Source organism: Vipera berus, assembly GCF_964194415.1.
Source record: "Vipera berus genome assembly, chromosome: 1".
Taxonomy (NCBI): Eukaryota; Metazoa; Chordata; class Lepidosauria; order Squamata; family Viperidae; genus Vipera; species Vipera berus.
This window is the reverse complement of record NC_138202.1, coordinates 296,544,538-296,569,843: the sequence shown is the minus strand read 5'-3', so window position 1 is coordinate 296,569,843 and position 25,306 is coordinate 296,544,538. Positions and strand designations below refer to the sequence as shown.

The 25,306-nt window shown below is 42.4% G+C and overlaps 1 protein-coding gene across 3 annotated transcripts; it reads right to left on the bottom strand.

Annotated features, from left to right (window-relative positions):
* Positions 1-393: 393 nt before the first annotated feature.
* VEGFA (vascular endothelial growth factor A) lies at positions 394-25,306 on the bottom strand. 3 transcript variants are annotated; one of them, XM_081344984.1, is made up of 8 exons: positions 23,382-25,306; positions 17,072-17,123; positions 11,047-11,243; positions 8,876-8,952; positions 7,624-7,656; positions 4,488-4,559; positions 3,264-3,395; positions 394-1,360 (listed from the first exon to the last, which is right to left on the bottom strand). In XM_081344984.1, exons 1-8 carry the CDS (start codon positions 23,445-23,447, stop codon positions 1,339-1,341), a joined length of 651 nt encoding a protein of 216 aa, XP_081201110.1. In that variant the 5' UTR covers positions 23,448-25,306; the 3' UTR covers positions 394-1,338. The 3 variants fall into 3 exon arrangements, with proteins under 3 accessions (XP_081201110.1, XP_081201111.1, XP_081201112.1); XM_081344985.1 differs by lacking the exon at positions 4,488-4,559 and having other exon boundaries at positions 23,382-25,305; XM_081344986.1 differs by lacking the exons at positions 3,264-3,395; positions 4,488-4,559.

Below are 25,306 nucleotides of genomic sequence, written 5' to 3'. Positions count from 1 at the left end.
ATCCAGATATTACTGACAGTGGGGAGACTCTATGCTATTTTTTTTTGTGGTGGAATAAGTCCTACATCACAAGTCCAGCAAAGAACACTGTGTCTTAATATAATTCATGGTACAAGACTGAGAATAATAAATTTACAATGCTAAAGAGTAAGCTCTCACCAGCTTTTCCCTCAAAGGCCCAAAATGTAACAAGCTAATTTTAAACTTATTAGGCAGGAAAGAAAAAAAACCTATAGAGTTGTATGTATATACCCCCTCACTCACACACACTCACACGTCCTGTCTATTGCGCATATATACTTTAGATTAATATCCCTTTCCAGAGAAGTTCCAGAAGTATCTTCAGTGGCAGCTCTGTGCATAATGATGGTTGACAGTGCTGGTTCAACTGCCCGGCTCTCTTGTTACTCCCCCCTTCTTTCCTCTGTCTCCTTCTGCCAATATGACATCCATTATTTAAGTAGCCAAGAGGGATGGCAGGTTTCCAGGGATGCCTCCTTGAGCTGACAAGTCCATTTCCCATTCATTAAGGCCAAAACACGTTATCTGTGGCAAAATGTTCCTGCAGCAAGTCAATACAAAAATATACACCAACGCCTCAGTGAAGCCAGCAGATTGTGAGCCAGATTCAGAAGAGATTTTCAAGAAGGAAGAAGAAGGGAATTTGATTGATTCATTGATTCCAGCATTTAAGAGTTATTTCCTTGACCTTTTGACCCACAGTATTCCAAGGTGCCATTTTGAGAATCCCCTGCCATCTCTTTTTTCATATAAATGTTTCACCGCACGGGACTGGGGCAGGAGAGTGGGGAGAGGAAGTGAGACCAGCAGGCTTTAGAGGGTCAGGAAGAGTATGAAGAATATATTGAGCAGTATTGACTGGAGTCCAGTCGTAGTTTCTTTCTTATGTCCCAAATAGCCCACTTGTGTCCACAGCAGTTGAGTATATCCAGTGAAGACACCAATAATGTTAGCAATGTTTTAGAAATTCAGTATATATACATATACACATACATATTCATATACATATACATATACTTCATGTGTATTGGGAGTCCCAAACATATATCACTCCACTCTCCCTGGCTCTATATCTTAGCAGCATGAGAAGGAAAGTTTTTCTATAAAACCAGTTCAAAACCAAAAGGCGAATCCTGCACGGGTCCTCAGGGAATGTTCCTTCCAGAGTCTATCGTCCATACTCAAAAGTGCTGTGCGCTGCTGATCCTTCATTTTTAGTGTTCATTTGGATTAGTGTTTGTTTTCAATTTCTGTCCAGGTGAGATGTCAGGCTCCAGAACCAAGGCTGCTCCCGCACTCCCTTTCTTCCCTTGCTGCTCACCGCCTTGGTTTTTCACATCTGTGAAGGGAGAGGAGAGGAGGAGGAGAGGTTATGTCACTATAACATGTGGGATTCTTCAAATAGATACGGCATTAACAGGTGAAAAGGAACCTCTTGGGTTAAAAGATTAGCCAAAGTGTTTTGCCACAGAATACATCAAAATCCTATACAGGGACCAACAGGATTTGCTCTTAAAAGAAAAAGCCACTCCATTTCCTCCAGTTTTCTCCCCACCGATAAGAATACTATTAAGAACTCCTTCATCTCCAAGGTTGATTTTTTACATCCTGGCATAACTCTCACTCGTACCTGTATAGAAACAACCTAACCTGTTCGCCACAGTAACCTCTTTTGCTGTGTTTAAAGAGGTGCAGTCAAAGCAAGCCGGGGTGCCCTGTGCCAGCAAAAGGGGGAGAAACAAAGAGCTTAATTCCTCTGCTTGCAGAGGCAGAGATTAGTGCCCAAAAACACAGCAGCAACCATAGCAGCTGTGCAAAAGCCAGGAAACGAAGAGTCAGCTGTGCCCTCTGAGTCCAGATTTCCTCCCTGCAGTGAAGACTTCATTTGAAGCAGCCGAGCAGCTGCCAAAGCCAAAACAATCCAACCTGGCACTACTCGAGGGCAACCTGAATACTGGCCTTGGTCCTACACTGGGGCAATTTCTTAATCAGCCATTTCCCCCACCCACCCCTCCTCCCTTGGGAATAGCATGGCACTTACTTCAAGGATTATTTCAAACTTCTCCTTGGTTAATTTGAGGGGATACTATAAAGGTCAAGGTCAGACAACTGTCTGGTTTCTCTCCAGGGGCTACTTCTGCACCGTGAACTGTAACTCAAGAAGAGCTGGCTCTCTTCTTGCTGCGGTACTAGGCATCCACACTCAGATTACAGATCTTCACGTTTCCTCTACACACACAGCCATGTCTCAAGTCCTTGCCCAGGCAGAGAACTGAGCTTCATGATATATATATACACGTATAAAGCCTAACACCATCAGCCTGGCTCTAGGTGAGCATTTCTGATGTTCTAGGAAAGGTAGAGCCTCATGCAATATTCTCAAGAGATCTAATCTAGTCGCAGGAAATGTGTTCTGCCTTTTTAGAACCGTACTTAGGGGGTGAGTAGGTTGACATTTGCAGCCACAAAGCAGGTAACTCAGATGACCGTATGCCATCTGCATGACACCGGGGTAGGGTATCCATCTGGGATAGACATCCTGGGTTTTTACTTTGACCACCTGAACTCTAGCCAAGGGATTTCTCCAGGCAATTCACTCTTCTGAATACACAGAAATAATACAGAGCAGGAAAGGGCTAATCATACACTCTTCTTTAAAAACACACATTCTAGGGTAAAAGAGAGGTGCAGGAAAGAATGCATGTCTGGATTTATGACTCAGTCCCACATAAGATTTAATCCACTGCAGGTCTGTTGTAGAACTTTAAAAATGGATCGAGACAAAATCTTTGTTTTGAGGCAAAAAAAAAGACTGGCAACCTCATTAAAACAGCCAGTTGCACTATACAAGGACTGCATGAAAATCTTTAAGGATTTCTCCTGAGCGTTAGCAATGTGGAAGGAGCCACCTTGTTCCCTAAGAGATGTATTCTAGATTATCTATCCTCACCCTACTGACAAGACAGTTCAGTTCAACTCTGCCAGAACAAGGGAAGTTTTAAACTTTAGGCAGATTACACCATCTCTTTCCCAACTGGCCAAGCAGAAGAAAAGAAGAATAATGGCACTAGAAACCAGCAAAAGTTAATTCCTCTCTCTCTCTCTCTCTCTCTCTCTCTCTCTCTCTCTCTCTCTCTCTCTCTGTGTGTGTGTGTGTGTGTGTGTGTGTGTGTTGAATGAATATGTCGGAGAGAGCAGTATGTGGGGTTTATTTGCTGTTTTTCATTCTTCAGGACACAAACCTGCAAGTGCGCTCGTTTAACTCAAGCTGCTTCGACTTGCAACGTGAGTCTGTGAATTTGCAGGAACATTTACAGGTCAGGGGATCTTGTTTGTACAAGTGCTTTCTCCTTTCTGAGCAAGGTTCACAGTGACTGCAAAAAGGCAAAAGGAAAGAGGTCTAAGCTACAGCGCTTTAGCGAGAAGAAATGTACACATGCAACACCCTACACATTGAAGCAACCCTTGCCCCCACCCCTTACCCCCGCTCCCAACACTGCACGTCTAGAGCACTGCTGGGGGAGGGTTGGACACTCCCCAAAGGCATTCCAACACTTACTTGCAATAGCTTTTTAAAAGGCAGAAATGGGCTCTCTGCAACTGCACAATCCACAAATCCTGCATTAGTCCAATTTGCAGTGGAAAGGAGAGCCTCCTTATTGTTAACTGAGGTCTCTGAGCCAATAGCAAAAAAAAAATACTCCAGGGCAACTCTTTCTACAGAGAAACCCCTGTCTTAAAAAAAAAGAGAGAGAGGAAACAGACTTCAGAATTCAGCTGCTCCCATTCAAGTTGCGTTGTTTTCCATACGGATCGAATCAAAACAGCAGCTCTTGAAATCCCCCACCTGCATCACCCCACCAACTGAGAATTGCTGGAAATGCAGGATTTGGTGAATTGAGATATAGAAAAGGCAGAGAAAGAGACAAGGCTCCCAATTCCAGCAGAGAGAGAAAGAGAGAACAATCCCCAATTTTCCCAGAATCCTCTAGCTCCCCTCTGATAATGGTTAGTAGTTGCCATCAGACTCCATACACTCACACACAGGCAAACATGCATGAAAGACAAGTATGAAGCTCATGTTGCCACACCAATAGGTTTATAAGTGAAGGCCAAGAGGAAATTAATGGAAATGGGTGGGGAAAATCATGTAAGAGCATTCTAGGGGTAAAGCAAGAGTGGAAATAAGAGAAATTTGCCTGTCCCTTTTGGTCACTGTGCCTTCAACAACCAGAATAATCCCAAGCAAAGAAAAAGAAAAAAGGATCACAGCTTCTATATGCTCCCCAATGTCCCCAAACTATAGCGCAACCACAACGACAAGTGATTTGGAGATGTGAGTGAAAATTATTGGCTCCTTTGATTGTTTAATTAGATGTAATGCAAGCAGGAGTTTTGATTTGAGGGGTGAACAGAAGGAAATGGATAAAGGGCAGAGTCTAAAAGCACATGATGCAAAAACGTACAAATTCTGTGGTTTATACCGGCCTCTCTTGCGCTTTCTTTTTTGACCCTTCCCCTTTTCTCGCTTTGATTTTCTGGAAGAAAAACAAAACAAGCAAGAGAGAGAGAGAGAGACAGACAGACAGAAAGTGCACAGGGGGGAGAAAAAAGGAAGAAAACGAGGGAGAAGCTACCATATGCACTTAGCTAAAGCATAAGCATCTAGACCAGGGGTCTTCAAACTCGGCCCTTTCATGACTTATGGACTTCAACTCCCAGAATTCCTCAGCCAGCGTGCCTGGCTGAGGAATTCTGGGAGTTGAAGTCCATAAGTCACAAAAGGACCGAGTTTGAAGACCCCTGATCTAGACTGTAGAAGTCCTTGGAGTTGAGGCATTTCTTCTTTCTTGCTGTGAGTTGTGGTTTTTTTTAAGATGGGTGGCCATATAAATCTTTTAAATAAATAAAATTTCTTTCTGTACTTCACACAACTCTATCAAAAGTTGAAACCTGAGAAGACTCTCAACTTCCCTCATGTCTCACTTCAAATATGACCAGTCTATGACCCAGCCTACAACTCTGCTCCTTTCCTAAGAAAATGAAATGCCTTCTTTTGGCTCCAGTACGGGCCCTAAAAGTCCGTTCTCTGCTCCCCAGAGAGAATGGGCTCTCCAACCTCAGTAAGGGAGAAAGAAGGTGGGCAGCACTTAACAGTGGGCAAACGTGCCTCCGTGTGCACCTGCTTGTTTTATCCTTTTCATTTTGACATGTACAAGCTTTACCCTCAGCAAATTATTTCTGAGAATTCCCACTGGAACCATCAGAAAGCTCCTTTGAGCTGTTCACCTAGAGGCAGATAACAGTGGAAGATGGGGAGGTAATTCTGCGTTCTACAAAAAAGGAGGTAAACTACTAACAGGCAGTTCAATCTCAACTGCTCTGCTCTGCTCTTGGAACGGAAGATAATTATGGCCGGTCTGAACCCCATTACTAACAACCAAGAACTCTGTGAGCTACTACATACAGGCAGATGAACTCTTGATCCCTCCCACTTGCTGGTACTAGAGATTTAAAATATATCCAACTTCTACACTCTGAGGTAAGGCAACGGGGCTAATCTAACTATCATTCCTTGGAAGATAACACAATGTATTTTTTTAACAGAGAATCTGAGCCCCCTTCCCTGCTGCAAATGCCAGAGAAAGTAACGTATAGGTTTGGTTTTCCACCCTTTCATTAAAAACGGTGATCCTAAGAAACCAACGCTACTGAACAGTCTGCCAGTTCATCTAATTTAATACTGTCTACACTATGTATGTGCCACAGTCTCTGGTAGGTTTTCAGGCAAGTGATTTTCTCAGCTCTGCCTAGAAAAACCCTGAGACGTTCTGCAAAGCAAATTCCTACCCACAGAGATTAAGGTCTTCCTGTGTGCTTTTGATAATGTGCACAGACCTAGAGCAGCAATCCCAACCAAGGAGAAAATCGGGTGAAACTTAGTACCTACTGCTCCAGCAGTAGATTCTGAGAGAAATGCACGTGGAAAAATGGAATATTCTTGGGACAAAACCTAATACAAAAAGTACTCCTTTCTTCCTAGAAACAGTTTATTTAAACTTTAGAAGGAGGAGATGCTGTAATAAAAGAGGAAGTCCCTGAGGTTAATGGACAGGATATGCCGTGGATCTTGTTCAAGCCTCTTGGTTGGCAGCAGTTTTTCTCTCCTAACCACAAGCAAAGTAAGCATCACAAGAACACAGAATTACTAGCAGGGCAGAGAAAGCATGTTTACGTCAGGAAACTTTCGCAAAGTTTTACATTCATTAATGCCACATTCATCCAGAGGCACACCATGAAAAAAGGCATCAAGCATAAGAGGAATTTCAGCTTAACCCAAACCAGAGGAACCCGATACCGATATGGAGATTTGCAGAGCAAAGTAAGCCACCTGAAGGAGTGGAAAGCTATAGTCCCAGAGGGAAGACTGTGGCCACGGTGCTCACTCAATCACAACACTCTTACATCTCTGAGTCACTCTGCCATTCAGCTGAATAACATGTGCACCAGAAGAATGTAAGCCAAGCTAGCAGTATTTCCCCGGGCAATCCACTGATGGCTCCACAATGTGAATTCATGAGAATTCAATTAAGGTAGGACATGTATGAAAACAGCACAACTAACTAAACATATCCTCCCCAATCCCCATTCTCTCTCTTTCTCTCTTTCTCCCCCAGCTTCCAAGCCAGCTCGCGGACCATAAACCATCTTAATATACCCTCACAGTGCGTGCATGCATTTGTTTTTAAGCTAGAAATTGAAAAAGTATATCCATATTTTGATTAGGCTGGCTAATGTATAGAGAAGAATTCTATTTTATCATTCAATAATACTACACAAACCTCAAGGTAGATGACAGTTTCACATTACAAGGTCAGCTACTTCCATTCCCACACACAACCCATCTACAGTCACCACAATGCAGTATTTCCAGATGCTTTGAACTACTATCTCGTTGGCCCCAGACTGAAACACCAATAGCCTGGGATAGATATTCCAAAAGCACTATAAAAGGCACCATGCTGGGGAGTGCTGGCAATAAAATAACTCTCTTTATTCCACCTTTCATGATTGATATGCAAAGTTAATTCACATCAGAACCCTAGCCACTCTTTGACTGGGCGTACATGACTTTTGGTTCATGAAAGGGCAAAATTCCCATGTTCTAAGTGAGATAGCAGAGGTCCCATGCACAGCCTTAATGTTAGGTATCTATGAAAGTTGCTGTAAACATCAGCAAGTTTTCATCAAAGCAGCAAAGAGATGGGAGGGCAATGGTGTCAAATGCATGTGAAGGAAAGTATCAGCTAGAATCCGGTTGAAAGGGGATAAAAGCTTTCGGTTAATTCCATGCTGTTCCTGACATATTTTTTATAAGTAAACAGTTTCAAAATGGCCTCAAAGCATAAAGGAACCACAGCTGTCAAAGCTACATGTGTGACTGTAGCTAAGAGGAATGGATTCAAGATATAATTCTTTAGATGAACACTTTATTTCTTTAAAGAATAGCAACGACCAATTCTTATTTGTAGTGATCTAAGAAAGAAAGGAGGGAGATCACCAGCACCGACTTAGGGGAGGGATATAATCCAGGTCACTTACTTTTCTTGTCTAATTCTGACTTCTTTCTTTGGTCTACAGTGGAAGAAAAGAGGAGCAGGATTAGAAGAGAACGAGCAATAAATATAAACAATGCTCTTCTGTCTTCCAGCACTGCCTGTTTCAGCCTTCCAAATGTTCCAGACTACCAATTCCATTATCCTTGTACACTGGCAATGTTATCTGGCAGCACAAGCTTAAAATACCATAGGACCATCTGGTTGTTGAAGTTGGCCTTAATTATGACAGCCAAGGGCAGAAAAGAAAGCACATTTCTTTCCGATCAAATTAAAACACTGTTTTAATGCCTAAATATATGCATTAAAAAGTCATATCTTTTGGCCTTGCCCCCAATATCCCCAGCTCTATTTCCCGTTGCCCATTATTGACTAAATACCAAAATCTGAAGGGAGATTTTGTACATATTGACATGAAAATGAATATTAACTTGCATTGACATCAGAGCTCTGCCTTATACGGACCTATTCATTATTAGATTTATATCCCACTGTTATTTTGTACAACTCAAGGCAAAATATACAATGTTTCTGCCTTCTATTTTTCCCCGCAATAAACCTGTAATGATGATTTGGGCTGCTGAGAGTGACTGGCCCAAAGTCACTTAACTCACTTTCACACCTAAGCAGTCTCTGGGATTCTAGTCCAGCACTTTAGCCGTTACACCAAAGTAGCTCTCTTGATTGTAATCATGTTTTCATGATCATGTAAACTTATAATACAAAAGTTGTGGGTTAAGGGATCAGAGCACCTAGGGACACAGGCAAAACCCAACCACCTGTTTACTCAGTTGGAGCAAAACAGCAATACAATGTTTCTTAACTAGCTGCTGGTTCTCAATTGCACCTACCCAAAGAATGTACCAAGCAGCCAGTGAAATTTCCATGACAGAGATTGAGAGCATGTAAACACACCAGATACCCACACATTCATTTTATGACACAGATGCAGACCCATAAGAATGCTTCTCTTGCTGAAGCAGTGTTGATGTAACTGAGGTTTCTAAAGAAGAAAAGTTAAAGCCCTCCCGTGACTGGACAGTAAACGTACATCATCTGTCAATCAACATAAATTAAATTACCGAGCCTATGGCTAGCAAGGAAAAAAACCCTTCCCAATACAGAACAAGACCACAAGATTTGGGTTGAACAGGTGGATACAGGTGACCAGCTGGGTACTATTGATACAATTATATAATCCTTCTCCAGATTCAATCAGAAAAGCTCTCTGTTCTCACCTGCATTCACATTTACTGTGCTGCTGGAAGCTCATTGGATGTATATGCTGGCTCTGAAAGGGTTTGAGTTTCATGATCTAGAAGGAAAGAAGGCAGTAGAAGGGAGAAAGAAAAAAGAAGGGCAGTGAGTCGCATTCCCAAATGGGTAATGTTCAACAGCCATCTCACAAAACAAATAAGCAAAATAACGATAAAACAGAGGGGGCAAAATGAAGGCTACATGAGTTAGCATTCTTATACTGCTTTCCTATCCCCATTTTACCCTCTAAACCAGTATTTCTTAAACTGGGCAACTTTAGGATACGTGGACTTCAACTACCAAAATTCTGCAGCCAGCTACGCCAGGAGTTAAAATCCTTACATCTTAAAAGTATAAGAAACACTGCTCTAAACTCATGAAACTCAGTTTTGAGCAGGAGTGTATTGGAAAATGCTCAAAAGCAGTAAGAAATGCCAAATTCCTGATATGAAACACCATGCCCAAAAAAAGTACAATTAGTCTTCATTTAGCAATCCGACCTTCGCACATTTCACAGGGACCTGAAGACCTGGCTCTTTCAGCTCTCCGGCCCAGGCTGAGAATTTTTAACTGGGGTTTTTAATTTTAGGGATGATTTAATCTTTTTTTTAATTTGTTTTTAACTTTTGTACTGGTTGTTTTAAATACCCTGTAAACCGCCCTGAGTCCTTCGGGAAAGGGCGGTATATAAATTTAATAAAATAATAAATAATAAATAAAATAAATCACAATTTGGTTTAGCAAATTGGTTGTTAATCAAATCGATCATTAGGTGAAACCATGACTATGTTTATTATTCTACTTCACTTGTCCTTTGGTTTACAAACCTGAAAATTGGATTGGTTATAAAGTTACTTTTTCATCCCTATAGTACCTGCAAACAATCACTAAATGAGGCAGTCACTCAACATGGACTACTTCATAAATAGGCCTCATGTCCACAAGTTTAAAGGTTAAAAGATTTTTTGCCCTGCTCATCAAAACAGATTGCCTTACAACAAAGTGGTCTTGGCTAACTCACACAGATCCTTTGATACTTGTATATAGATTCTAAAATTTGGGTGTTATTTAAAGAGAATTAAGCAAGGTAGAATATATAGAATAACAGATCGGGGGCAAATAATCTGTCCATTTAGTTTATCAGGCTAACTACTTTTTAAAATGTTTAGAAAGTGAAGCACACACAGGAAATTGAAACTTGAAATGTAGGTTGTTATTACATGAGTATGTGATCTATATGTCTCTCTGTGTGTACATATGTATATAGAAGTATAGACAAAAAGTTGTCTCTGAATTTTCAGGGAAAATTATATTCAGGTTTAAATGAATGTGTACAAAGCATCACTTCACTTTTCAATCCTTCCCTTTGGAGAACATGAGAGCATCACAGTAGTCAAGGCCGCATTTATAGTTCTTGAAATAACAAAGCCCACCAGGGCAATTACTTTTCTGTTCTGTTTTGTTGGGGGGGGGGACTTACTTTTGTTTTTGTTTTTATATTTAGGCTGCACTTTTTATAATCTCAGAAGCACTTCTGACCTACTCATATTGCCCAGGAACAACATGACCTAGTCACATTACTCTGGTCACATTAAAAATAAGTAAAAGCTAGGCATGTCTAGCCTATTGAAAAGAAGGATTGGGGGGAGGGGGGGAAGAGGACATAATTACAGTCTTTAGTATTTGAGGGGCTGTCACAAAGAAGAGGGGGCTTATTTATTCTCTAAGGGCAGGAAGTAATGGATGTAAGCTTGTTAAAGAGAGATGCAACCTAGAAGTAAGAAGAAATTTTCTGACAGTGAGAACAATTACTCAATGGAATACCTCACCTCCTGGTGCTGTGGGTGCTCTATCACTAGAGGTTTTCAAAACTAGACTGGATATTTACCATTTAACTGGAATAATATAAAGCTCCTGCGTTGAGCCAGGAGTTAGACTGAGTCCCTTCCAGTCCTATAATTCTATGATTCATCCTTCTCTATTCTTTCCACACCCAACAGATACAAGTGGTTATATTAGGAGCTGGATGTGGTCCAAGACCACCCGTTGATCCTTCCTAAATTATAAAAACCATCCATAGTGGAATTTATTAAAGAAAACAAGACAAAACTGCAGGTCAAAAGTCGCCTTGACTGTTTAACTATAGTCTCACCTCCATGGTGACATTGTACACCTCTGTAGGCACACATTCTAGCGCTTCATCATTACAGCATCCTCCACATCTCATCAGGGCTACACAGGATGGTTTGAAGATGTATTCCACCTCATCAGGATACTCCTGGAAAATATCTACCATGGTCTCAACTGGCCTGCAGGCACTGCGCTCATAGACTGTCAAAAATGAGATAACTAGAAAACAAAGGGGAGGGAGAAAGGAAAGGAAAAGGAGGAATTAGTTACACTTATTCTGTGAAGTCTAACATTAACATTACAATATAGCATACATAGACTTAAGACACAAGGACCACTAAGTCTGTCCCTTCTACTGGATTCTTACCTAACAGGCTCTCAGTAAATGCATTAGCCTACTTAAAATGTACTTAAAGCCTAAGAAGGCAGACTATAAGGACTGTGGATGAGCAAGATATGATGACTCACTGACAAGCTTAGCATCTGTCTTGTCTGAATTTTAACCAGCTAGACATTGAATGCATTTGCAAGATGGAAATCAAAGTGATTCACAAGACCACAAATCTCATGGCACGGTGGCAACTTGTTAGAGAAGCTTTACCCTGAAGTGAATGGAAACAGAACCTGGTCATTTCAGAAACCCAGAGGTTCCAACACAGTGTTCCTTCACATGTAAAATATCTCAGCTCCTATTTGATGTTAGCCTAACAGATTCTCTCAAAGGCACAGCTGTCGAGCAGGACCAGATTCAATTTCCTCAGAAAATTTTCTGCAGTGGGAATATCACATTTTCCAGGACTCATCACTGAGTGCCATGTAGCTGGAAAATATACTTCTTCCTTTAACTTCTGGTCCTATGCTATTGCCAAGACTATACAAAAAGTAGCCAGAGAAGAAGCAGAAACTCATTCTAGACTCTAGTCTTGTAGTTTTCAGCACAAAAATCAAGGAACTTAATGGGAGGGAAGGTCCCGCTCCCTTCCATAAACCCACGCCATACCATTTCCTGACCCTCTCCAAAATGTTTTTGTTTTAGTTTTACTCCAGCACAGAAATGCCCCTCATTCATGTTTCTAAACTACAAGGAACAAACAATCACCCTACTCCCTCCAAAAATGTTGCCAACCATTCTGGGTTGTGCACTCTGGCTGGCTAGCAAAACATTTTCATAATTTCATATTTACCCAAAGGACTGCATAATTTGCTTCAATTATTGTAGAATTTGATATGAGTAATTCTGGATTGGATTGAGGTATAATCCAGTTGAAACTAAGGTTCAAAAGAACTTCAGTGGACTTTATTTATTCTGGATCTACCTAATTATGATATTTATTATTAAGTTCTAAAGTTAGAAAGGCATTTAGATTACCTTCTTCAATGAAGCGGGGGAGGTTCTACCAGAGAAATTATGTATTTTATTCCAGCTCAGCCACCAACATCTATCTAGCTCAGCCTTCAAAAGTTACCAGCCAGCATGGCTAATGGCTGAAATTCTAGCTGTCATGTCCAAAGCATCTGGACAACCCACAGTTAGTGTTGAGAAAGGCAGAACCAAATATGCAGGAAAAGGTGCATGAAACTAAAAATCACTCCACTCCAATTTTTTTATGCAACATGGGGGGGGAGAATGCAAGGCCCCCAGCCTTAACAAATTTATTCATACATACACACAAATATACAATCCCACCATGACTAGGCTAAAACTAATGATTCATTGCAAAACTGAAGCAGGAGATAGAGACACACGGCTGAATGCAAGAGTACAAAATCTGTCTTCAAAACGGAATTAAGAGGTTTTTTTAAACAAAACGTGGGCTTCTGTCTGTTCCTCCAACAGGCACATTAGAAGTAGCTAATGGAGTCCTTAAGAGAAGCGGGAGATACTGTTTGACCTAAGTGTTTTGTTTTGTTTTGCCTTCCAAGGCCTGCAGTGTCTACGTTGATAACCCAGTGTGATAAAAAGCACGAATTGCTTGCATCATGGAAAAACCAGAAACCAAGTAAGCATTTTGAACAGTCCTGAACCTGTGACAAACCAGCATAAAGGTTGCTCCACTGAAGCGCAGGCACGTGCTGGGGGTGGGGAGAGGGAAGGAGAGACAGAGTGCTCTTGATAATTGTGGAAAGTTAATTCTTGGTCATGTGAGACTGAGAGGGCCACCATCTGAGGAGAAGCCTGTCCGGGATTTCTACCGGCTGCCCAGCCGAAGTGCCTATTTAAAGAGACAGTTGTCCAGAGAGAAAAAAAATGTGTAGGGATGGGCGATCTCCAGCTCAGAAGAAGCACTTCCATCCACAGCAACCTTCTGTCCAGTCTGTCCAGTCCAAGCTCTAGCAAGACTTGTGGGATTAGTGTGGGCCAACTCCTCCTTCAGGTTGACCTTAACCTTAAAATGCGGCTATCTATAAACTGGAGAATTAAACAATTTAGTGTCTGGGAAAACTTGCCGGCACATAGCCAGACATGTAACACCTTGCTGATTATTCACTTCTTGCTGAGCGTTAAGAGCGCAAGAAACTTTGTCATAATAACGCTGAGTTGAAAGCATTATTATCTACCTCCTTATGCATCTGCATTCAGAAGAAAACTAATGGACAAAGACTGAGCATCTCAAACACTTGACTCTCATGCTGTGAAACAAATTCAACAGATTTTTTCCCCCACGTAATGAAATCTTACAACCCACATACACAGTGCAGATGTATCCCCAAACAGAGCTCAGTATGAAAGTCATGGGGTACCTATTGTCTTTGCCTGAGCCACTAATTTACCCTTTAACTTCATCATATTTATTAAATTTACGTACTGCCCATCTCACCATCTATCTAAAGATAACTAAATGGCTGTCCTAAATGATTTAGGATTTTTTTTATAATCCGTGGATCATCCAAAGAGATGCATCCTATGTCCACATATAGCTGGCAGACATTTAGCATCTTCTACAGAGTTTTTATTTTTGCTTCACCACTTTCAAATGTATAAACATGAAATTTAGGTTAGTATCTCAATGATATCAAACACAGAATTCCCCCTAGAATATTACTAGAACAGTAAACTCCATTGCTGGCACACTCCATTAAGATAATAATTCTAGCAAAAAAAAACATTATTCTTCTGCCTCATTTGGAAGTAACGTTCTTAAATTAACTTGCCAATCTGTTAGCAACAGAACACTACAAGAGTAGACTCAATGCAGCCACATCAACAGAAAAAAAGGTAAGAAATTGCTTTGTCGCTTTCCAGAAATTGTGGGTGCTCCATCACTGGAGGTTCTTAAGAAGAGGCTAGACAGTCACTTGTCTGAAATGATATAGCTTCTCCTGCTCGAGCATGGGGCTGGACTAGAAGACCTCTAAGGACCCTTCCAGCTATTCTATTCTATATTCTATCCTTTCATATGAATGATATTCAAACAGGAAAAATGGTGCAAAATAACAGAGATATGAGTACTCTAACTATTCTAACTTTTAAGATGCAAATGCAAGAACAAGGGAAATTAAGTGATATTTGTCAATCTCTATTTAAGAGAGACTGGTCACTGATAACGCAGCAGAAAGAGACAATTACTTGGTTGCTGGCCTTCTCATTTGCAGTTTAACATGTAATAATGTGAAGTCTTAAATAGTGCAACTTGATCATCTGCATCTTTAAAGCTTCACTATGAGTCCCCCCACCAAGCTACGGTATTCTATGGTCCTGCAGAAACCTCAGATCTTTATACCTAGTTGTGCAACATTACTGCAGCAAATGTTTTGCAGTTGCTTGCTAATCACATCTCTTGATATTCAGTTATGTCAATCAGATCAGGACTTAAGTCAGAAAGCCTGGTTTTACCTGGCTACTGGCTGACTAGGTGACATAACGCCTAACCTTTAAGCAAAAGGAAAAATGTAATGATGATAACGTGCAAAAACCTTGCTGGCCTTTTCTGAAATACAGCATTCCGCAGAGTTTGTATCAGTCCCGGAGCTCAAAGAAATCCAAACAACCCCTTTGTGACAGTCTAACAACCGCAAAATACAAGCCAATGCTTGAATGTTATTCATGAATTTGCAGTTCAAAATAAAGGGCCAAGCAGTTTAAAGATCAACCTGCCATGAAGTTGTTTTCTCACATACGCAGGAAAAGGAACCGCCATGTATTCATTTTCAGGGCAAAAAATGTTAAAACCAGAACAGCAGTTAGATTACAATATAAGGGTGTGCTCTTACAAAGTTATGCTCCCCTAAGACTCTGACAACACTCCTCCAAGTTCACCAGGCCAAAAAACTTGATTGCAATTGAAACTAGCAGTGGTAAGAGAAAAGGCCGCCCCCTGCTGCTGTCTAACTGTAATAACAGCAGCAAGTGCCACTCCCTGAATGCCCCAAACTAAAGAGATTCCACAGCAGAATTTCACACTGTGGAAAGCAAGTTGTTTGCTATAAATCTCCCAAGTTAGGTGAACTTCTACTGCCTGAAGCTTCAAAGGCTGTGAGGATTGATACTAAGTTTAAACTGATGCTCTCTGTACTGTGAAACAATAGGTTTTACCCTCTTGCCAGTAGCTTAGAAACTGCCATTATTCCCTGAATCCCTCTCAATTTCTTTACTGTAGTATGCCTGATTTCTACATCTCCTCCTTTCCTTCCTTCCTGCCACATATTTTGCAAAGTACTATATAAGATTTGAAGGTTACTAAATATTTTCACAAATTATGTTTTTGCTGAGGAATTTCCTTATGAGAAATTTCTTGCAAGATCCAAGTCTAGTAAGCATTTGGCTAAAAGACAAATGCATTTAGACCCACGCTGCCAAAATCAGAAGATCCTGGCTCCAGACATAACATAACTTTTTGTAACAACCTACTTCAACCTGATAGCTTCCCAACTGCAGCTTCCATAATACTCATCCAGTGTGGGCAATCATTTCCACAGATGCAGATTCAGGAGCTAGCTGAACATGGCTGATCTAAAATTTTAAAAGCACAATGGAGCTTCCATTCTATTCCATTTTTTGACATATTCAAATAAAATGTCCAACAATGCACAAGTGCATGCAGTTGGTTATAATGGCCTATTTGCAAAAATGCTCCCAGAGTCTCTTAAGGTGCAGGCAATTCTTCTAAACAGCAAATGCTGCATATATTTATGCAGAAGAAATCACCATTACTTTCAGTAGGGCATATTCCCCTGTAGGCATGTAGCACAGTGGCCTTTAAAAAGATGGATCAACCTTCTCATAATTGTTTCTGAAAATTATCTTTTCAGTTGGCCAGTGCCATGATCCTTGCAAACTTAAGCACTGATAATTTGATAACTTTATTTTGCATCTGAACAAAACAACATGGGTCAAAGGTCTGTCAGCAAAAAGATGAGAGACAGGAAATTTTCAAAGTGACTTCACTTTGAAAATCATGGTAAATTCCTCCAACTATTATTCCCAGAGTTGCTGAGATGGCTGATCTTAGTTTTTAAGTAAAGTTTAAAAAAGACTAAAATGCCAACATTCCAATCCAATATATTCTCCCTGACAAGCTTCTTTAGCTGGATATTCTCCATGTAGATTGAACTCCTGCCATTCACAGCCTGTGTGATCTGCAGCTGTACGCTTAACACATCTGGGTTGATAAGGTTGTTCTTTGAAGTTTAATAAAAACATGGTGTTATCTCATTTCTCCTTTAGAGCAAAACACTGTTGTGCATAACTGCAGCTGCTTAATAAAAAAATACTGGGAAATCTTGAAACCCAATATGTCAAACCTGGCAACTAAGAATCCCCCACTGTCTTCACTTAAACATTTCCAGTGTAGTCATGCTGGAAATCTTTAGTCTACTTCAGTCCAGTTAGTGAAGTCACTTCCATTGTTTCTGTCCACAGAATTACAGTCCAACACCACCTTCATCCCACACCCTCACATAAATTCATTTTCCAAATGTTAGCAACGTAAGTGAGGATTCCCTCCCCAGCGGTCCAGCTAATGGACTGGTGCCAGTTCATCTCCTCCTCTTCAAATCATCAACACCTTCTTATTATTATATTTATCAGGGAATTTATCAGCACTTACCTTCACCTTGTTGCCTGTCTCCATCCCCCTGGGCAGGAGCAGCCTGCAACACCTGAAAAACCAACATAGAACTAATCAGAACACAAATCCGGTGCCCTCAGCCTACAAACCCTGAAGCTCTTTTTCAATCTTAGTCACTTGGTAGGTTTGAGTAACAAAGGTCAGAATCTGTTGTACTTTGCAGAATACAAAAGGAAACCAAAAATGGCCTATGCCAATTATGTTCTAATACCCATTTCTCTGCAGAAAATCCAAAGAAAAATGCACCTGAATTGTGAACCAAACATTTCTTGGAAATATGGAACTTAATGGAGACTTTTTGCTTCTGTTTCAGTGGAGGTCTACAAAATATACTGTACGTGGCCAGATTCCACATCCAGCTACTTTTAAAAACATTGTATACCATGCCAGCATCCCCACTTTGATTCCATACACCTGGAAAGTGCCAAGTTGGCAAACTGTGGCTTACCTGTTGTCTAAAAGGTTAAATAATCATTGACTTTTGAAATTGCATTTTATCTGGCTTACTACATTTGTTTTTATGATTCAGTGCTAATGGAGCTATTTTACAGGGGAAGATACTATAGCAAGATATCACAGAACTTTCAATGCCTAAAAGGGAGCTAAGAAATATACTGAGACATTGGGGAAATACAGATTTTACACTAGCAAAACATTGAGTTGTCATTTTCTAAGTATGTAAGTAAAAGTAGATTTAAGCTATTATCATACTCTAGACAAGGAAGATCCTCTGAGATATAAATGTGAGAAAGCAAGATCTCTATTTAGTAAAAATCAATTAAGCTTATATGTCTGCCTTCTGTACATGGAACAGAAAGGAGAACTCAAAAAGTTTTCTCAGATAGCACCCTCACTTTTCTAGGCAGCAGAATGATCTGCTTTAAAGCATTTATTATTATTAAGATTAAAATCTACAACACAAATCTTAACAGGGGAGGTGACTGGCAAAAGAGAAAACAATATTGGTGAGATTCTAAAAATGACAAGGAATCTGAATGTGTTTCATACCCCTGGGGTACTTAGCCAAGGTCATTACCACAGTTGCAGCAGAGAGGAAGAAGCATCAGGCCTTTCTGATTTGCAAATTATGGAGTCAGAATCAGCCAGTGGATTTCAAGAGCAATCCAGTTGGTTCACAGGTAACAGGCTCATCTATTTGTTGCCTGGTATCCCCTACCTGATTTGGGTCTACATTTCCAAGAACTCCCAGCCCACACAGCCAATGTCTAGGAACTCCAGGAGTTGGGAGGATTGATCTACTGCAAGGGTGTCAAACTGCCGGCCCGCAGGCCAGACGCATCATGAAGAAACTGCACCCACCCCATTGCCGGCAATGGCAAAAAAGCTCTGATATGTCGCACATCACGTGACCTCACGAGTTTGACATGTCTGATCTACTGGATGGCCCAACAGATAGAATCACTTGGATCTGCAGAGACAGGAGTCTGGCAGCACACAGGTGACAATGTTCCTTTTTAAGTTGACAAGATTTTTCTATCTCTGGGTGAAGGTCACAGCAACTTTACAAACAAGGCGGGGGAAGTCAAAGCTTAATCACTAAGGGCTTCATGGGCCAGCACAGCCTCTGTTGCATCTGAAAGACGCTTCAGACAGGCAGCTCTCTCTGGTGAGGTGGCAAGTTGCCACAGCTCCTTGTCAGGCAGGTGTCCGCCCATTTCTCTAGCATCATGTAGAGCACGTAGTCTTTATGAGCCAGCAGGCTGTGGCAGGCTGTCCTGGGATTCCTCCATCTGCAGGATGAGACTGTGGCAAGCATGCTGCCCACAAGTGCCCTGACTGAGCAGCTAAGCATGCGGCCCTGCCATAACTTGGTCAGGGCTCTGGGGAAGGAGACAGCCCCAGCTTTCATTCTTCAAATGTGGCATCAGCTAGAAACTGTTCCTTACTTCTGACCTAAAGTTGCCCCCGAGAAGTATCTTGCTGCTTCTTCACCTTGTCCAAAACAGCTTTCTCCTTCTCTCTCTCTCTCTCTCTCTCTCTCTCCCTCTCTCTCTCTCTCTCTCTCTGTGTGTGTGTGTGTGTGTGTGTGTGTGTGTGTGAGAGAGAGAGAGAGAGAGAGACCTGAAAAAGAGAAGATTCCAGATCACAAATGGGGACTTGGTATGGTCTGTGTCCATCTGTCTCTTTTTTCTCCCTTTCAAACTGCCTATCAAGGCTAAACTACTATTTCCCAACAAGCAGAAACTAAGCAGTACATTCACCAATCAGACAAGGAAAAGGAACCCCATTAGCCATCATGTACAATCTGTTCACACCACTGCTCATCCCATTTGCCTTTTAAATAAATAAATAAATAAATTTGCCTTTGAATCTAGGAGCTATTTATGCAGCAGAGTCACCTTGAATCCATTTGAGAAATCTGAAGGTTCTTCTCTGCTCGTACGCCTATGAATTACATTTTCTCTGGCCAACGCTGACAGGCTCCGTTAACCCAAGTATCAGGGCTTAGATGAAGGGTCTAAATGTTCCCTGTTCCCATCAAAGGAAGGACAAAACAAACTTTTTTTTTCTCGAGGGACAAGTTCCCCTTTGAAGGTCACATTGCTTGTACCCATCTCTTTTCCCTGGCCTGAGGTTTTACTCATTGTTTCCCCATTAAGACACTTAATTGTCTCCTGTTAAATAGAGTTTTCAGCAGCACAGACAGTAGGAGAAATATCTCCTTTAAGGCCTGAGCAACAGCAGGTTGGCAGGGAGCTGGCAATTCTATTCTTATATCCTACTCATTCCTATATGAAGCAAGTAAAAGGTTAACTCAGTACATTGCTTCTACACACACAGAGACACACACACACTTCCTATTCTTTCACATCATAACCATTCTTTCTCTAGCTTTCTCCTCCCCCTCCCCTTAATCTCAGCAGCCTCATTAAAAGAGCTTTGTAACAGTTTTGGACTGGAGCAAGCAATCCAGCCACTTTGGGAGGGCCCCTGGGACTAGAGTTAAAAACCCATGCCATCCTAGGTGCTGGGGGGGGAGAGAGAGAGAGAGAGAGAGAAAGCCTCCTCTAATATTTTCTCCCTAAATGCTGCAGTTCTTCTCCTCCTCCTCCTCCCCCTGCTATGCACTCAAAGGAGAAAGAAAGCGCAATGGCCCAATAAGGGAGGGATTTCTGACATGGCACAAAGAAGAGAGAAAACGAATTCAGAAAATGACTAGGATACATGGAAGAGGGCTGCAAGGTCCACTTTGTGTCGGGAAGATGATTTCCACCTTCAGCTGCATAGCTAAAAGGAGGAAGGTGACCCACTGCCTCCCCTCAGAAGAGGCAGCTGGGAAGGAAGCAGGAGCCGTGTGGCCTGAGCAAAAGGCTGATGACGGCTGTGAGATCATTAGCAGTCTGGTCACACGCTCTTGTTTCCACCCTTTACTGTTTGATCTTTGCTCAGTTCTACCAGAAAGATGTCTTGAGAGGAAGCCCCAGGATTTGCTCACTGCAACACACTTAGTACCGGTATCACAAAGGATTACATCAGGGGACTAAGTACTGCCAATGTAGCAAAACTAAAGGCAGGCAGGTTTTGGATTGGATCTTCAGTCTTTTCATCCATGGGTCTTCTTCTCACCATTAACACATGCTTCACTCCAAAGGTTAACACTTTCAAAAGTAATTACGGTAATCACTGGGGGGGGGAACTGCACCATTATTACAGCCAAGAGATGAGGAAATCAATGCCTGCATTTCCATCACCTGAGTTATGAGCTCACAACTTACATTAAGCTATACTGTGACTTGTCTGGCTTTGACCGATTGCTTTTTTTGAATCCAGCCACTATGGTGTGTCAACCATGGGTTAAAACTTCACATAATACATAAAACAAGTTAACTATGACTTTATTCAACAAGTCAAGGCTGGATATATTTTATTTATTTATCAATTTTATATAGCTTGCCCATTTCACCAAAATCAACTCTGGGCAGTGAAAAACAATCCAATAAAGCAGTAAGATAAATAAAACAATCAGCTCCTAATATCATTACCTTATAATTAATAAAAAAGCATTAAAGCTATGAAATAAGTTTGCCTTATATATTAATAGAGATTAGTAGTCCCTAATAACTTTAAGGAGCCACACCACACAGAATAACTTAATTCTCTTCTTACCAACAGTTTTTTCCTTCCATGTTTCCAATATAGTTTAAGCTGTTTCAAAACTTACTGGGGTCAAAAAGTGCAAATGCATTCGTTTTGTGCTCCCCAGAGATTCATACTTCATATACTGTAACTGCTTTGGCTTGGTAATATATAATATTATAATATGGCACCTAGCAATTTACCCAAATGATGGTGGGGTCATAAGAGTTGAGGATCCTCTCTCTACTTATTTGGGGGGGAAAAGTCATCTATATTTTTGAGCATTCCACCTATTCTCCCTCTCTGTATTTTTTTAATATTCTGTTTTTACTTGTCTTCACAGTACTTCATGCATTAATCAGATTTCTTAATCTAATGGCATCCAAAGGTGCTGGACGAAATCTCCTATCACTGGCCAGTTTAGGATGACAGAATCTGTAAATCCAGGCTGAGTAAGCTTGAGCAAAACTGTATAACCTGAGGATCATTTTCAAAAGCAAGCATGGCCATCTCAGATTAACCTGTTCACAAATTTTCCTCAAAAACACCTCCTGTCCTGTACAGATAAATGTGCTGCTGTCACTCGCAGCAAAGCTGGACTTGAACAAATTAGCTTGGAACGCTTGTGACATCGAACCAGACAAATCTGAAACGGCAGATATCTTATATCTACAGCTGAAAAAAAAAGTTATAACTTTTTTCTACACTCTTGTTTAACTTGATGCCACCAAGTGACCTACTGGCTATAGAGGACAAGATTTTGGTCCAAGATGTGTGAAAAGTGGCAAAGGGCAGAATGCCTGCATTTGAAGTGGGGGTTTTAAGACTTCACTTCTCCCTTAAATTTCCAAAGGCAAACCACCATAGAAAATTAACCCGCACCCCCTTTCTTTCTTGTGAATCAACCACCTAAGAGCCAACAGGGGATAAACCCAAGCAACCGCTACAACCATCCAATTTATTTAATTCCTTTAAAGAGCAAGTCAAAAGCTCCTGGCTAGCGGTGGGGTCTTCTGGGGAAACGGCCTTTACCGTACTTTTTTATCAAAAAGGAAACGAATAAAGATGAGAGGAGTTTAGAAGCAGGAAACCGTACGGGGAGAAGGAGCTCTTATTTATGGAAACTCAGCAGGGTCGTTCCGTCTGTAAATCAATCTGGAAGAGCCACAGAATTCATTTGGCGGTCTTTGATCTCTGTTTGCTTTTTGCAAAGCCAGGAATTTTGAACTCCGGTCAGTAAACCTGCCTAACTAAAAAGCAAACAAGCCAAAAAAACACGGCTTTTTGCAATGTCAGGAGGAGCAGGGGGAGGAGGGAGAGAGCGCAGCGTGCGCTGCTGCTGCTGCTGTTACAAGAAGTCAGCCTATATGCTCCGATCAGTGACGGTGCAGAGACGTGCCTCCTCCGTAGGGCGTCCTTTCAAAAAAATAAAAAAAAAACCAGGTTTCCAAAACTACCCAGCTCCCCAGACAGGAAGCGTAGGAAGCCTACTCGGAACGGTTTAAGGCCAGGGGTCTTCAAACTTGGCCCTTTTATGACTTGTGGACTTCAACTCCCAGAATTCCTCAGCCAGCAAAGCTGGCTGAGGAATTCTGGGAGTTGAAGTCCACAAGTCATAAAAGGGCCAAGTTTGAAGACCCCTAAGCCTAAGCAACGTGCCGGGGTAGGCAAACAGTTTCCGATCTACTTCTCTTCTCTTTCCCCCACCCCCGCCCCGCAACAGCCATGCGATCGCACACGCGCAGGCCCCACGCGGGAGGCGCAGTCCGCTTAAAACGCCACCCAACGCAGGGGCTTCGCTCGGCTTCCAAAGGATCGGCGGCCGGTCTTTTGTCGGCAAGCCCCGAAGAGCGCCCGGAGCCGAGGGAGCCGCGTGCCCTCTCACCAAGGTCAACCAAGCCACCGGCGGGGTTGAGCGCCAGCAACCCGACCGGGGATAGGTCTATCTAGTCTGGCGCCTCCGGATCGCGGCTCATCCGAAAGCGCGCGTGTGTGGGGGGGGGGCTCCCTTTGGGTCTCCCCCCCCCCTCCCCGCTATCACTTCGCGCGCTCGTCACGCACGTTCAGCGTTAACATGCGGCGAGCAGGCCACGCGGAGGAGGAAGAGGAGGAGGAGGAGGAGGTGGAGGAGGAAGGCTTTCCCCGTCGCCCCAGATCCTCCCGCCTGTCCGCCCGCCCGCCCCTTTTTTACCTTGGCGTTGTGGAAATAAAGCAGCGCCGCCAACCCCCAATGGATCCAAGTGAGCAGAAAGTTCATGATTTCCAAGGAGCGAGGGGTGGATCGGCTCGGTCGGGTTCTCTTTTTTTAAGCCTTCTCTTCTTGGCTCGGCGGTGGCTGCGATCGAGCTGAAGGGTTGAAGGGGGAGGGGGGGAGAATATTAGACTCTGGTTTCAGCCGTCCATAAGCTCGGCTCTCCCGAGGGCCCGGAGACTTGGTAGTTTGTCCGCCGTTTGCCCGCGCGCTCGGGGTGGCGGGGTCTTCGGCTCAGCTCGGCTCCGAACCGGCGCTTCTCCAGGAGAAAAAAAAAATTCCCCAGCAGCACAGCGAATAGTAACCGATTTTCCTCCTTCCCCTTCTCCAGGCGCACTCCAGCCCTCGGTGGCAAGACACCCCACGCGAGCACGCTCGCTCTCACCGCCACACACAAGCACCGGGTGGGTGGGGAAAAAAAAAGAAAGAAAAACCCGAGACGAAGAAGAAAAGTTTGCCAAAACTTTCAGTGCATTTTTTTTTCCTTCCCCTTTTCCGAGCTCTCGGATCTTACAGCGGCAAATATACGACTCGCTGCTTCCCAGCTCTAAAAGTTGGATGGTTGGGGTTGTTTTAAACAGCAGTTTTTAGGAAGAACTCTTCATTCAGCCCGGTTCGATTCGGGCCCCTTCTTCTTGCCTTTAAAAACTTCCCTCTCCCTTCTTCTTTTTTTTTCCTCCCCCCCGCACCAAAAAGGGCAAAATCCAAGTTCTTTTAAACGAAGAAATTTCTCGGCAGATCAGGGGAAGGGGAATATATAAATAATGGGCAAATAGAAGAATGAATCGCGGATTCTTAAGAGCGTAAGGGAGAGAAGGCAGAACTCTGGATCTCGTTTTCCTTGCTCGATCTCGCTTCCTTATTATTATTTGTTTAAACCGAGAGAACGTCTTCACTTTTATGTCAATGAACGTCTCCGGTCTCGCTTCCTCTCGCTCGCTCCCTCTCTCCTCTCTCTCTCCTCTCTCTCCCGAATGTTAGGCGAAGTAGTGGAAGTGCAGCCTGCTCCGTGTAGCGCTGTCTCTCGTTCTCTAAGCTATGGCACTCTCAGCTTTTCAGGGTTCGTAGTCCCTCCTCCTCCTCCTCCTCCCTCTCGTCACTCCTCCTACTCAGTACCTACCAGCCACCCCGCTACACACAAAGGTTTCGTAGCTTTATGATGATAATAAGAGCGGAATGTATTATTATTTTTTTGCCCCTCTATGCTCTCTTTCTCTGGAGAACAAATGGGCAGCAAATTTTTTTTTAAAAAGGATTCCTTTTGAACCGTGTCAGTCGTATCCATAATTTCAAGGCAGAAATCTGTAAAATTAATCGGATCAATCGCAGATGCCTTCCTAGAGAAGCACGCTTTTCCCCCCTCCCCCATTAATGACACTCGCTCCCGTGTCAGTCGTATCCATAATTTCAACGCAGAAATCTGTAAAATTAATCAGATCAATCGCAGATGCCTTCCTAGAGTAGCACGCTTTTCTCCCCCCTCCCCCATTAATGACACTTGCTCCCGTGTCAGTCGTATCCATAATTTCAACGCAGAAATCTGTAAAATTAATCAGATCAATCGCAGTTGCCTTCCTAGAGTAGCACGCTTTTCCCCCTCCCCCATTAATGACACTTGCTCTAGAACAGTGATCGTGAACCTTCTAGAGACCCAGTACCCAAACTGCAACCCAAAACCCACTTATGTCTCTGGGCAGCAATTTTTTTAAAAAAGGATTCCTTTTGAACCATGTTAGCCATATCCATAATTTCAACGCAGAAATCTGTAAAATTAATCAGATCAATCACAGATGCCTTCCTAGAGTAGCACGCTTTTCCCCCTCCCCCATTAATGATACTTGCTCTAGAACAGTGATGGCAAACCT

What these genes read in the sequence shown, in the direction of transcription:
- VEGFA (XM_081344984.1), bottom strand. Translation starts at nt 23,447, where the DNA reads ATGAACTTTCTGCTCACTTGGATCCATTGGGGGTTGGCGGCGCTGCTT. An exon ending in TGTACAATGTCACCATGGAG is followed by an intron (nt 8,953 to 11,046) that starts GTGAGACTATAG and finishes CTTTCCTTCTAG; the next exon opens with ATCATGAAACTCAAACCCTT. An exon ending in TTAAACGAGCGCACTTGCAG is followed by an intron (nt 1,361 to 3,263) that starts GTTTGTGTCCTG and finishes CTCCCTTCACAG; the next exon opens with ATGTGAAAAACCAAGGCGGT.